General features: G+C 37.3%; 1 protein-coding gene and 1 pseudogene across 14 annotated transcripts in view; both read left to right on the top strand.

Moving 5' to 3' along the window:
• Positions 1–14,551, top strand: part of HUWE1 (HECT, UBA and WWE domain containing E3 ubiquitin protein ligase 1) — a 153,274-nt gene that overhangs the window by 70,727 nt on the left and 67,996 nt on the right. For all 14 annotated transcript variants that reach the window (XM_043459779.1, XM_043459778.1, XM_043459781.1 and 11 more), the window contains 7 exons: positions 958–1,083; positions 1,601–1,702; positions 2,156–2,236; positions 6,726–6,832; positions 7,351–7,528; positions 8,362–8,453; positions 9,258–9,469. In XM_043459779.1, the coding sequence (XP_043315714.1) occupies positions 958–1,083; positions 1,601–1,702; positions 2,156–2,236; positions 6,726–6,832; positions 7,351–7,528; positions 8,362–8,453; positions 9,258–9,469 (898 nt within the window). The remainder of the gene's footprint in view (positions 1–957; positions 1,084–1,600; positions 1,703–2,155; positions 2,237–6,725; positions 6,833–7,350; positions 7,529–8,361; positions 8,454–9,257; positions 9,470–14,551) is intronic.
• On the top strand, positions 10,789–10,881 carry LOC122436239 (annotated as a pseudogene).

Below are 14,551 nucleotides of genomic sequence, written 5' to 3'. Positions count from 1 at the left end.
ATTCACTGAAAATCAGGTTACAGAACCGTGAGTTTATGTCCTGTATGTCTGTGTATGTATTTAAAAGATTGGAAGAAAATATTTCAAAATGTAAGCAGTGGTTTATCACTAATGGAGCTTTTTATTGTATTTTATATGCTGTAAGAAGTAATTTTGTATCTTGTACTTGATTGATTAAAATTATTCAAGTGTAAAAGTAGAAATGATAACTCACTTCCCAGCCACCATAGCTATTTTAGTGTAGTTCTTTTCAGTCTTTTATCCATATTCAAATATATGTTGATATAAGTATATAGTTTTATAAAACAAGAAGATGAGAACATTAACATAGCAGTGTTCATTCAGTGTATCATAGTCATCCGTCCATATCAGTCTTTATGCTTCTTATATTTAAGTCACCCTCCAAAAAAACTGTACCTACTACCCACCAGTAGTAAAGAAATTACATATTTACCACCTTGTTCCCTTCCAAATTTGATGGGTGAGAAATATTGAAGGACTTCTTTTGTAGGGCTATTTTTAATTTGCATATCTTGACTAACTAGTGATATTAAATACCTTTCTAGTCTTTGTGGAAAGGTACATTTGACTCTTGAACAGCACAGGTTTGAACTTCATGGGTCCCCTTATAAGTGGATTTTTTCAGTGAATATATTATCTGTATAGTACTACAGACACTATATACAGATACTGTACACAATTGATTGACTCCATGGATTTGGAACCTCAGGTATGTTGGACTGACTGTAAAGTTAAATGCAGATTTTTGACTATTTGAAGGGTCAGGGCCCCTAACCTTCGTGAAGTTTAAGGGTCAATTGTGGTTTCATTTCAGTTTCAGTATTTTAATCCTTCTCCATTTTGATTCATCTCGCTGTAAAGAAAAAAATGTTCTCAAATAACTTTTCTTTGGTGGTCTGTTTTATTCTAATTTCTTTATCATAACTTTTACTTCAGTTACAGATGTGACTATGGAAAGTAGTCCCAGCTCATCCATCTCTATGGAGCACCGGCTGGATGTTGAATTAAGGGCATCAAGTTCTAGCAGCACTGGCATCTCCTCTGGCCCTGGCCCTCGTCCTGGTGTGTAGACATATAGAGACACAACCAATCACAGTGATTAAAATACTAAGCTAGTGAAGCATGGTCCTTTGGGGGAGCTTAAGCAGTACATTTGGAGGTTTGCTTCTTATGACTATGACTGTTACTTTGCATTCTGGTGTTCATTTTCTCGTAATTAATACTTACTTCATAGTATTATATTTTTTCAACTCTTCACGTATTGATTATTTTATCAACACATCCATGTTTGAGGGCAGATAATATTCAAAATGGGAAACAAGTATTAGAGTTAATCTTTTTACTTTGTGATTTTTCTCCTTAATACTTTAGACTTCTAGTATAATTTTGTGTGGTCCTTGGTGATTTATTTTTTCTCATTTTAAAGCTTAGGTAAATGTTCTTCCCAGCATCCAGAGATTTCACTTCGAATGTCTGCTAGTATTGGTATAGTGTATATGGATCTCCTAAAAATTTGTTTTATGTACCTGCTGATTGTACATAATGGTGAACCAGTATAATCCTCTTTCTCCCTTGCCAGGAGTCCAGTGTATTCCACAACGAGCCGCACTTCTCAAATCCATGTTGAATTTCCTCAAGAAGGCCATTCAAGATCCTGCTTTCTCAGATGGCATACGACATGGTATTGGATGCTAGATAATTTCTAGAAGGATGTTTGACTCTCTCAAGGATTGGTCCTTTTCATACTTTGTAGGAAAAGGACATGCCATTTTGAATAGCTTTTAGTTCTTTAGTGTTACTTTTCCTGGACCTAAGGATTGTTCAACTATTTTAATAGTGATTCATCTATTTTTTTCCTTTTCCAGCTTTTAGATGTGTTCACTTCCAGTCTGCCACCCCACTCTGTCTCTCCGTCTCTGTATTCTTTTATTCTTTGATCTACTGTTAAAAGGTTATTGCATAGACAAAGAATAAATAATAAAATATTAGGAGGAGACAAGTGGATACCATTAAGGAATCAAAATAGACTTGGTTTACTACTGTGTGGTATATGTAATGTATTGATCCATCATCTCCACCCATCAAACTACTACTGGACTGATCATGTTCTTCTTGATATTTTCTTTTCTCTTAGTGATGGATGGTTCTCTGCCTACCTCCCTGAAACACATCATCAGCAATGCAGAATACTATGGCCCATCACTCTTTCTCCTAGGTAACTGGAGTTGAACTTGTTTATACCAAGCTGGAATAACCTGGCAGTGTTCTGTGTGTATGTTTTATATCCTTGCAGAATATTTGTCCACTGTATGATTTTGTATCTTTCTAGTTGGTGATGAAATAGAGAAAGATCAGAGTTCCTTATCAAATAATTATCCATTTGCAATGTATTGTGTCAGGCAAACATGATAACCATTACACTACAGAAACCTTTTCTTCAGTGTATTGCAATCAGTAATACTATTGTACACTTGGCTTTTTATGCTACACTTAAACACTGCAGGTATAATAAGAAACATGTCTTTATTCAGTGGTTAACCCATGCGGGCTCAGTCACTTCAGTCATGTCTGACTCTTTGCAGCTCTATGGACTGTAGCCTGCCAGGCTTCTCTGTCCATGGGATTCTCCAGGCAAGAGTACTGGAGTGGTTGCCATGCCCTCCTTTATGGGATATTCCAGACACAGGGATCAAACCTGTGTCTCCTGCATTGCAAGCAGATTCTTTGCCGCTGAGCCACCAGGGAAGCCCCTGGTTTTTAGCCCCTAACCTTGGTCTAAAAAGCCCAATCAGAATGTTTTCCATTCTCAGAATTGAATGTCAAACCTGTAAGCTGTAGTAAAGAAAATTGTTTCTTACATATTCAGGACAATAAACGAGATATATATGCTTCTAGAATTCCCCTTAAAACTGTAAAGGGATTTAGTGGGAGGTGTAGAAATAGAGAATGCTTCCTGGTACCAGTAGCATGCATATTTTAATACGCCAGAGTGTCTGGAGGGAGTAGTTCTAGCTACTACAGGCTCAGATACTTAACTCCCTCACCAAAGCAATATAGGGTTTTATATATTAACTTTGTATCCTGTGACTTTGCTAAATTAGTAGTTCATAATTGTTGATCTCTTAAGATATTCTATAAAGTCATCATCTACAAATGATTTTATGTTTATAATCTTTATGCTTTATTTTACTTTTTGTTCCTGACCTCAGGGGAAAGCATTCAGTCAGTATTTCACCATTAAGTTTGAGGTTTGCTTTAAAACAAAGTTTGAGGTCAGCAGAAGATTTTGTGTTGAATGTTTTGCTCCTCTTAATCAGATTGAGGGAATGTTCCCTTGTGTTACAGCAACTCCATTTTGACGTGGAGAGACTCCTCCCAAGGTTAGTTTCAGATGGAAAAACTCCTGACAGTAGTTTGGTATGATCAAAGAAAGATTTGTTACTCAGTTGGAGAAGTCCCAGGTAAAGGGGCAGGGAAGGATGGCTCTCTCTTTGGGAGAAATCCCCCAAACAGAAAAGCAAATGCACAAGTCTTTATTTATAAAGGGGAAGTTTAAAAGAAGCAGCAAGAAGATACTTGTTCTTGTGGTCAGGGGTGCGGAGCAGGTGAGCCCTCTCAGGATGATGCAGGAAGCATAAAAGCAGAATTCCTTCTTTAAAGTCTTAATTCGTCCCTGGCATTTAAATTAGCATAACAACCTGACAGGTTCCCTGTAAATAAACTTGTACTTGAGAGGGATGAAATTTGCAAATCCAACCCAAAATAATTAGTTCAACAATTATTAACTCCATAAATGATAGTGTAGAGCCTTTCACCCCAGGCAGGAGATGGCCAGGGAAAGAAGTTAATGGGCGACTGAGAATCTCTTGGAGTATTTTAGTAATATCATTAGCTGTTTTGGTTTGTTGTTGTATTTGTTGAACTATCTTTCCTATTCTATAAACCCACATGCAGCAGGAGTCCCCTTTTAAGGTACAAGCTGCACTTTGAAATACCAGTAGGTAGTTTAATGCTTATCTGTTATCAATTATCATAGCAAGTAGATTGCTTTGTCCCTCATTAAGGGCTTCTAAGACCTGAGCTGTTCGGTTTATGTAGTTGGCCAGGAGTTGGGCAGTTACCTGTGTAGCCTCTAGAAGATGAATCTGTTACAGAATGAAGACGCCTAAACTTCTGTCTGTAACACCAAAGATGGTGGTGAGGCCCAGTATAAAAGGTAAAAAGATGTCCCACTGGTATTTGATGTCTCCCTTCTGTAGCCAGTTGGTGGAATACTAGGAAGAACCTGAAGGGGAAGTAAGTGAGGAAGCAGTTGGTGAGGTTGTAATGTCCTGCTGCTGTCCATGCTAAAACCCACTAAGTAAAGACTGCCTCCTCCCAAATTCTACCTCTGGCTTTTCTGGCACTCTTTTATGCCCAACTATGTCCCCTTTAACTTCCTCAGCTGCCCTTTCTTCTCTCTCATCTCCTGTTTTAGCTTTGCCACAGTTTAATCTGTTCAAGTCTGCATATGCCCTGTTCTTAGCCTACCATAAGATCTCATGTCACAACTTTTTGAGAGAATTTCTCTGTATGCTCTTTTAAGATGCCTGTTGTATTATCAAATCTTTAGTTTTTTTTAACAGGTGTTTTTGATAGCCAACTATTACCTTATTTTTAAGAGACCATTTGTCTTGGATTGTTGCTATTTTATGGGCTTGTGGATTCTAGAATTTGATTTTAAAGAGTTATCTAAATTCTTTTAAGAGTTAGTTGCTTAGTTCCATCTGAAGCTGATTGGTTTTTCTGTGTTCATTCTAATTCTTAATCATCTATTAATTTTAAAGGAGTATTTAAACTGTCCCCCTTGCACAGTAGCATTGTGATGCAGCATTATAGTTAGACCTCCTCAAAATGACCCTGTTGCACAGTAGCATTGTGATGCAGCATTACAGTTAGACCTCCTCAAGATAACAGACTTGATGATAGAACACTAATTTTAGTTTATGAATACTCAATTTTAATAGCTCCTTAGAATCTAAATTCTAAGGAATTTGTACAAATGAATGTCTACTGAAGAGGCTTTCATATACCAATAGAAACCCAAAAAAGGACTTATTTCCATAAGTTTATATAGCTCATCAGAAATAGCAAAGGCCATTCATAACTCTTGGTCCCAGTAATTGTCATGTATCTGCCATTTCATTAGTATTTGATGAGAGGAGTTCTGTTCACTGTCTTGAACTGAAAATCCTCTGCTTTCTTTTAGATCTTAGGTATCAGCAATTATGAGTTTGTTTTATACATGGCTTATGGATATTGTATATGCATGTACCTTCCTTGTTAAGTTTTAAAAGCAAACTTTAAAAAAAAATCTCATGTGTTAGAAAGCCTTGTTTTAATTGTTCCTAAAGATTTAATAACATGTCTAGAATCGGCTTGATTGGCTTGATTCCTTTCTGTTACCTGGTAGTATTTTTTATTTTAAAAATTCTTGTAATAGTCTAATCTGCTGTCATTTCTTGAGAGTTGATTTTTATGACATCTTATAAAAGCACTGCACTTCATCATACACTTCACATAGTTTCTAAAATGTTATTTGTTCTGAATCCAGTTAGGTCTTTTTTCATTGCTGATATATATTACTCTTTATTAGATTTCCCTTAAGTTTGTAAACTTTTTTCAGTCCTTCCTGAAGACTGGTTGTTGGTTTTAATTATTTGTGCTTTTTGCTTGTAGTTTCACTAAATTCTGCTGTTTTTGTTACTAAGTATTTTTTCTAGCTTCTCTTTTGGCTACTTTTTAATGAATGCAATAATGCTATACTGTTTCCTCTTGCATAGACTTTTTGCCAAATTCTAGAATCATTAATAGAAGTCTTAGGGCACATTTCTCAATATTGTCAAAAATTGGTCAGATTAATACCCAAGGACTCTTAACATTCCTGGTATTTTTAAATTGCTGAAAGGGCTTTTTAGAAGATATTTTGTCCATTTTCATCTGTAAATTTACATTCATTTTAACCCAGCAAACTCACAACCGCATCATACATTTGTTTCCTGCATAAACATACAAAAAAGAGTTTATTTTTAAATTTATCAATTTTTCCCACTATGGACTGGTTTGTATACAGGGTGGTACATGTATATAGTGGAATGGTATACAGCCATTCAAATTGAATGAGTTGTAGTGAAATGGGAAAGATAAAGGAGATTATATCATGTGTATTACAATTGAAAAATGAAGTTAACCTCATTCTTGTAAAAATTAAAATTTCAGTTTTTAGTCATATATTTTTTCTTAAATGTTGTATATTTAAGGTGTACAACACAATTTGATATATATAGTGAAATAATTTCTACAGTTAAGCATTATCTCCTCACATAGTTTCCTTTTTTTGTGTGATGAGAGAATCTGAAATCTGCTCTCTTAGCATATTTATACTACTCAATACAATATTATTAACTATATATAATTGTCATACCTATACATTGCTCCATACAAATCTTAAAAGATTAATCACTAAATTCCTAATAGTGATCAGTCTCTGATGAGCAGTATCAAGAACTTTTACTTCATACTAATTGTGTACATTTAAATGTTGTACATTGAGTTCTGGGATTTTTTTATGTATGGTGCTGTTACTTTGGTTTGAACCTTTGAAATTTTGCTTTTAATACTTGTGAAGAATCTCTCAGTTTCTTATATTTCTCATCTCTTTTTAGCTACTGAAGTGGTGACTGTGTTTGTATTTCAAGAACCATCATTGCTTTCCTCACTCCAGGACAATGGATTGACAGATGTCATGCTACATGCACTGCTTATCAAAGACGTGAGTCTTTTCTGCTGCTCTGTAAAGAATTCTCAGTGCATAACCCCTTTCTATAAAGTACACACACACACCAAAAGCAGTCTTATGGCATGAAAATTCTCTCTTCTGTACGTAGTATTGAAACTATTGGAGGATGAGGGGAAGGGATAGTTAGGGAGTATGGGAATGACATGTACACACTTGCTGTAGTTTAAATGGATAACGAATAAGGATCTACTATATAACAGGGAAATATGCTCAATATTATGGAACAACCTAAATGGGAAAAGAAATCTGATAAAGAATAGATACATGTGTATGTATAACTGAATCATTTTGCTGTGCACCTGAAACTCACAACATTGTTAATCAACTATACTCCAATATAAAATAAAAAGTATTTTAAAAAGAAAAGAAACTATTGGGGTCTGGTTATCAAGATTCTTTTTATCTCTCTGTGCAGTACCCCTGGCCAATGTTTTCCCAAGTCTGCCTGGACTCTTCTAAATGTCTTCAAGCTCACTTTATCTTCTCTCTAGGTTCCTGCTACCCGTGAAGTCCTTGGCTCCCTCCCAAATGTATTCAGTGCACTCTGCTTGAATGCCCGAGGTCTGCAGTCATTTGTACAGTGTCAGCCTTTTGAACGTCTCTTCAAAGTTCTCCTGTCTCCAGATTACCTCCCAGCCATGCGGAGGAGGAGGAGTTCTGATCCTCTAGGTAATTCATGAGAATTTACTTACAGTAAATAATTGGTTTGCTGTTGTGCCAAGATTGAGGTGATTTCCAAGCCACCAATTGGCAAGGAAATTGTTTCTTCCTTGATCTCACTTCATGTCTCTGGCTAGGTGTGTGTTTATTGGGAATTATCGCCATACATTCTATTGCAGGTAGAAAAGAATATTTCATCCTTTACCTGTGTTCATAATATTTCCTTACTTCTCAGCAGTTCACTGTTAAATGTACTGTTACAGCACTGTTGAGGAATAGATATTAGAAAACTAGCAGTAGATTTTCAGGTCTACCATCTAATCTTCACCAACAGGAGATCCTGGTAATTTTCTTTTCTAATATCAAAGTCCCTAGGATAGTCACAAATGAATAGATTTCCTTCTCAGTGTATTTGAGACCAGATCACTGAGGCATAGCAATAAGGTAGAGTTTCAGAAGGAACCCAGTTTTCAAAAATGTGCTTTGTCACCACTGTAGCATTTTAGCCATTATCATTCTTTATCAGGGCAGTCAGGGTTAACGGTTTATGCTCCTTTCTTTTCTCACACTGTCTTCACTCTTCAATACTAACTCAGACCTTGACTGAGAGTACTAGAGTATAATGTAGCATACATGGTTACTTTTAAATGTGTTTACTAGACTGCTGTCCAGTGATTTGGTTGTAGAAGTTGGTATGATTTCACTCGAGAAAGCATGACATTAGAAGATCAACAACCACCAACTCAATTTCTCCTTTCCTCCTTAAATTGACACCAAAAAAAAAAAAAAAATAGTTCAAGCTCTGTTTTCTACAGCCTAACAGTTCCATTTTTGGCTTTAAGGGGATACTGCCTCCAACCTAGGAAGTGCTGTAGATGAACTCATGAGACATCAGCCTACCCTCAAAACAGATGCAACGACTGCGATCATCAAGGTGGGAAATGATACAGCCATGATCATGGGCATGAGAAAGCAGTGGAGTGGGAGTTTTTAGGAAAAGGCATGGTATATTGGAGGTCATTTGGATTCTTAGACTGTGCCTATAAGAGGATTATGTCTGCCTCATTTCCTCCAAGTCCTTCGGTTGGTCCTTTGTCCCTCCCCCCCAAAAAAGTCACTTAAGTATTGCATTCTTGTATAGGATATTAAGAAGTTGTTGAGGCTTAGCTTCTGTTTGTAAAAGCATATTACCCTTTCTAATCTTTCTTGCTTGGGTTTTTGTTTGGGTTTTTTTAATTTCACATTTACTAGTTGTCTCTTAGGATTATTGAAACTGGTATATGAGTTACTGGTGGTTGGTGAGTTAGAACATGGAGTCAGGTCAGTCAGTCAATCACTTAACAGCCATGTGATCCTGAAGAAGTTATTTAAATTCGTAGGACTTCCAATTTCCTTCTTGTAAAATGAAATTAATGGCTACATGCCAGAAATAGTGTATATAACATTTAGTTAAAGTGTTTTAGAAGGAGAAGAGGGCGTCAGGATGAGATGGCTGGATGGCATCACCAATGCAATGGACATGAATTTGTGGAAACTAAAGGAGATGGTGAGAGACAGGGAGGCCTAGCGTGCTGCAGTTCATGGGGTCGCAAAAAGTCGGACATGACTGGGCAACTGAACAAACAACAAAAGTGTTTGGGCACTTCTGTATATAGCACATAGAAAGTGCTCCAAAAATGTTAGTCATCTCCCCATTCCTTAATTACTAATAAATAATCTTGCTTCCTTTCCCTTTCAGTTACTTGAAGAAATCTGTAATCTTGGAAGAGACCCTAAATACATCTGTCAGAAGCCATCAATCCAGAAGGCAGATGGCACTGCCGCTGCTCCTCCCCCAAGATCTAACCATGCTGCAGAAGAGGCCTCTAGTGAGGATGAGGAGGAAGAGGAAGTACAGGCCATGCAAAGCTTTAATTCTACCCAGCAGAATGAAACTGAGCCTAATCAGCAGTAAGTGTTCACAAGACAAGTTCTCTAGCCTTGTGATCTTGAGCATGTTGTTTTCACCTGTTATAGATGAGAGTTGAATTAGATCTGGTTGTAAGGTTCTTCCAGCCCCACATGTCTTATAATTTTTCTTTCTTTGATTCTTGTGTGTCGTTTGTGCTTTGGTGTTTGTTTTGGTGGCCTTAGCAAGCTTGCTTTCTTAAATGCTGTTCATGAAATTCAGTCAGAATTCAATATATCAAATTAAATGACCTTCCTCAGAGGATTTCCCTTTGTTGATTTTGTATTCCACATCATTTACTGCTTGACTGTTTCCATAAGAGAGCATGTATCTCCTAAGAAATTTTTAGGAGTTACAGGGATTTGCTGATTGGTCTTTGTTTATTTGATCTGTTCATTCCAGATAAATCAGAAGGTTTTGGAATGTACTATATGATTGTAGTCAGACACAGTAGATTTTCCTTCTTCTATTTATTTGAGGTTTATTCTACATAAAAATTGATTTCCTGGATGGTAAGATGGGGATAGAGATGATAAAGACTGCCAGTGGACCTGGTTCTTTGAACTTACCATGTTTGCATGCAAGGGATGAAAAGCAATAGCTGTTGCTATAACTCTTAATTACTTTCGTGCTAGAAGTAGGTGTGATCCCTCTGGACAGTCATGCATTCACTTACTTAATAAGTGCTCTTTTGATGTATATATAGAAGTCATTTTGAGAAAAGCATGATCATTTTAGGCGTGGATATGAATGGGTTTGTGCTGATCTTGAAGGGTGACTTGGGACTTAAGATTATGGTGGAATAGACACCAGGAGTGAAGGTCTAGAATCCAAAACAAGTATCCCCTCTTGAAACTCTAGAAAGTAATGAAGTATGTTGCTTTCTTGGTCAGATATAGTTTCCTTATCTGAGAAGGCAACCCTACCTTCATCTAATGCCATCTTCTTCTGTTTTGATTAAAATGTTCTCTTTCTGGAAAAGGAGAAAGGAGGATACACTGAAAGATTGCAGGACTTCACTTGCAAAGGAGTTGGAATCTTAATGCTTCATTCCCACATCCTGGATTGTCAGCCATCCTGCTGGCATAGAGTTCTCTTTCCTGACAACAAACAAGGGAATGATTTCTTGAATGTTAGTATATGTGGTGGTTTTGAGTCAAACTATGCACATTCATCTGCATATAACTTTTCTACCTAGACTCCTTATATCTTTTGTCTAACATGCCCAGATTTTAAGCTGCCTTGATAAATTGACATTTTTTTTCAAATCTTCAAATGTCTTCACTCTGCACACTCTTCTTGGAATATCATGTGTCACTGTATCGCTTCTCAGCCTTTTGGCTAAGATCAAGTGTAGTATCATGTGTCACTGTATATTATCTTCATATTTATCCCCATCCCCAAATTACCTTCTCTCCTTTTCTATCTGCCAAATTCCTGCAAGTTCAACTCAAATACCTTATTCTTACAGGAAATTTTCTCCCAACAGTTTTGTTAAAAATTATTTATATATTCTCTAGTGGTTTCCCCCACTAATCTGTATACTTCTCCAAAGGCAAGGACAATGTCTCATCCAACAGTATATCCCAATCACTTTGTATATAGTAGATAATCAGTCAGTAACTGTTTACTTAGTGGTTGATAGAATGAATCAAGAGTATCAGATTAGGGGGCTTCCGTGGTGGCTCTGTGGTAAAGAATCTGCCTACCAGTGTGAGACACAGGTTTAATCCCTGATACAGGAAGATCCCACATGCCATGGAGCAACTAAGCCCATTTGCCACAACTGTTGAGCCTGTGTTCTAGACCCTAGGAGTCACAACTACCTAAGACCATGCACCCTAATGCCCAGGCTCTGCTAATCTAAGAATCTCACAAATATTGATACATGTAATCTCACAAATATTGATACATGTATACTTTTCTACTTCTGCCACCTTCACAAGCTTCATTTGGGTCATATGAGGATTATTAGGGCTGAGAGAGAATGCAAAAGACTACCTAAACTCAACTTACATTTTGAAAACCACTATCTATTAAAGGCAAATCCTTTTTTAAAAAAAATTTATTTATTTTAATTGGAGGCTAATTACTTTACAGTATTGTAGTGGTTTTTGCCATACATTGACATGAATCAGCCATGGGTGTACATGTGTTCCCCATCCTGAAACCCCCTCCACCTCCTTCCCAATCCCATCCCTCAGGGTCATCCCAGTGCACCAGCCCTGAGCACCCTGTCTCATGCATCGAACTAAACTGGCGATCTGTTTCACATATGATAATATACATGTTTCAGTGCCATTCTCTCAAATCATCCCACCCTTGCCTTCTCCCATGGAGTCCAAAAGTCTGTTCTTTATATCTGCGTCTCTTTTGCTGTCTCACATATAGGGTCATTGTTACCATCTTTCTAAATTCCATCTATATGCATTAATATACTGTATTAGTGTTTTTCTTTCTGACTTACTTCACTCTGTATAATAGGCTCCAGTTTCATTCACCTCATTAGAACTGATTCAAATGCATTCATTTAATAGCTGAGTCATATTCCATTGTGTATTTGTATCACAGCTTTCTTATCCATTCATCTGCCGATGGACATCTAGGTTGCATCCATGTCCTGGCTATTGTAAACAGTGCCGCGATGAACATTGGGGTACACGTGTCTCTCAATTCTGGTTTCCTCGGTGTGTATCCCCAGCAGTGGGATTGATGGGCTATGGCAGTTCTATTTCCAGTTTTTTAAAGAATTTCCACACTGTTCTCCATAGTGGCTGTACTAGTTTGCATTCACACCAACAGTGTAAGAAGGTTCCCTTTTCTCTGTACTTTCTTCAGCATTTGTTGTTTGTAAACTTTTTGATAGCAGCCATTCTGACCAGCATGAGATGGTATCTCATTGTGGTTTTGATTTGCATTTCTCTGATAATGAGTGATGTTGAACATCTTTTCATGTGTTTGTTAGCCATCTGTATGTCTTCTTTGGAGAAATGTCTGTTTAGTTCTTTGGCCATTTTTTGATTGGGTTGTTTATTTTTCTGGAATTGAGCTGCAGGAGCTGCTTGTATATTTTTGAGATTAATTCTTTGTACGTTGCTTCGTTTGCTGTTATTTTCTCCCATTCTGAAGGCTGTCTTTTCACCTTGCTTATAGTTTCCTTCGTTGTGCAAAAGCTCTAAAGTTTAATTAGGACCCATTTGTTTATTTACGTAAAGGCAAATTCTTTTATCTCCCTATCCCAGATAGTTGTCATGGTAGAAAAATTTGCAGTGAGTGCCACCCCCTCCTCAAAAGTATGTTTGTATCCCTCCCCCACCCTATGCAGAATTCTTCCATGAAACCCCAGATAAATTCTTGTCTCCCATGCCTCCATCTCTTTTCCGATGCCTTAAAATGATTGCTGATTCATGTCAATGTATGACAAAACCCACTGAAAAAAATAAATAAATAAATTTTTTAAAAAATGATAGGTAATTTTTTCCATTAATTAATTTTACATTTCCTATTTCCCTGCCTTAAAATGAGGCAGCTGCCTATCTTATTTCTGTTATTCAAAGAGCAAGTCAGCCTGTTATAGAACATATAAATAGAATAAATGGAGTCTCACATGTATATCATACGTAATGTATATACTTTCTTATTTTTGACTTTTGTTGCATAGTGTGGTTTTGAGATTCATCTGTGTTGTCTATCAGTATGTTGTTTTTGTTGCTGAGTAGTATTGCATTGCATGAATATACTACAGCATTTATCCATTTGTCTGTTGATAAACTTTCAAGTTTTCAGTTTTTTTCCAGACTAAGACAGTGTTCTTTTCCCTTGTTGTTTTTTTCCCACTGAAATCAGCAGTATTTGAAAAAAAAGTGATTGTATTTGATCTTGAGACACGTGATTTGTGCTAGAAATCTGGAATAAGGAAAGTTAGGCACTACAATCTACCCCAAATACATGGAGCTCTGTTCTACATTCAAAGACATTCACCACAAGTAGTACTAAATACTTATTTGTTGGCCTCTTTCTTCTGCCTTCTAAATTGTTTGAGCTCAGCGAAACTGACATTGCTGGGGGTGAATATACTTGCCAGTAAGTAACCAAGCTTTTCAGTTGGGCACCATGGTTTATTTTTGTGATTGATTTCATTTATTTTGCCTAACCACCTACCCTGAACAACTTGAAAGAAATGGGTGACATAAATCCATGTGCCCTTTGAAACTTGAATGAAAACTGTTTGAGTTTAAAGGCATCAAATGCAGAGAAGCAGTTCCCTGAATTGTGTCTCACTGCTGCTGCTGCTGCTAAATCGCGTCAGTTGTGTCCAACTCTGTGCAACCCCATAGACGGCAGCCTACCAGGCTCCGCCGTCCCTGGGATTCTCCAGGCGAGAACACTGGAGTGGGTTGCCATTTCCTTCTCCAGTGCAGGAAAGTAAAAAGTGAAAGTGAAATCACTCAGTCATGTCTGATTCAGCGACCCCATGGACTGCAGCCTACCAGGCTCCTCCATTCACGGGATTTTCCAGGCGAGAGTACTGGAGTGGGTTGCCATTGCCTTCTCCGTGTGGCCCACTGAAAGGGCTCTTTTTGCCAAAGGCAGCTGTGTCTCCTCAGAAGTGGGAAGAAAGACCTGATTTTCCTACCCACCCATCCACTCCCCTCCCCACAAAAAGCCAAAACATGACATCTCCTGTCCTATACCCATGTACTATGACACTCAATTGGAATCCTCCTCTACATCTGATTACAGGCTCCAGCATCCTAAATACACATGTAAAATTAAATTTGGGAATGTTTGTTTTGGAGAATGGGGAGAAGCAGAAGTTTTTAATTTGACAGTTAAGGTAAATTATTTTGTTCCTTATAGGAATGCAGTCTTTCATTGTTTCAAAGATGCTATGGGTCAAAGTTTCATATGAGGTTATGATTTCCTTAAAACCAGTTAGTAGGGGGATTTCTGAGTTGATCATTTTTACTATTCCTATATGATGTCCTGAGCCTGGAAGGCAAAAAGTTGATGATAGGGGGCAAAGTAGTTACTGAACAAGTTTGTTCTTGGAGTTTAAGAACCACTGTTGGTATGTTTTCTCT

The sequence above is a fragment of the Cervus canadensis genome, chromosome X (genome assembly GCF_019320065.1).
Source record: "Cervus canadensis isolate Bull #8, Minnesota chromosome X, ASM1932006v1, whole genome shotgun sequence".
In the NCBI taxonomy this organism is placed as follows: Eukaryota; Metazoa; Chordata; class Mammalia; order Artiodactyla; family Cervidae; genus Cervus; species Cervus canadensis.
Note: the sequence above shows the minus strand (reverse complement) of the source record. Positions and strands in the feature narration are given on the sequence as shown.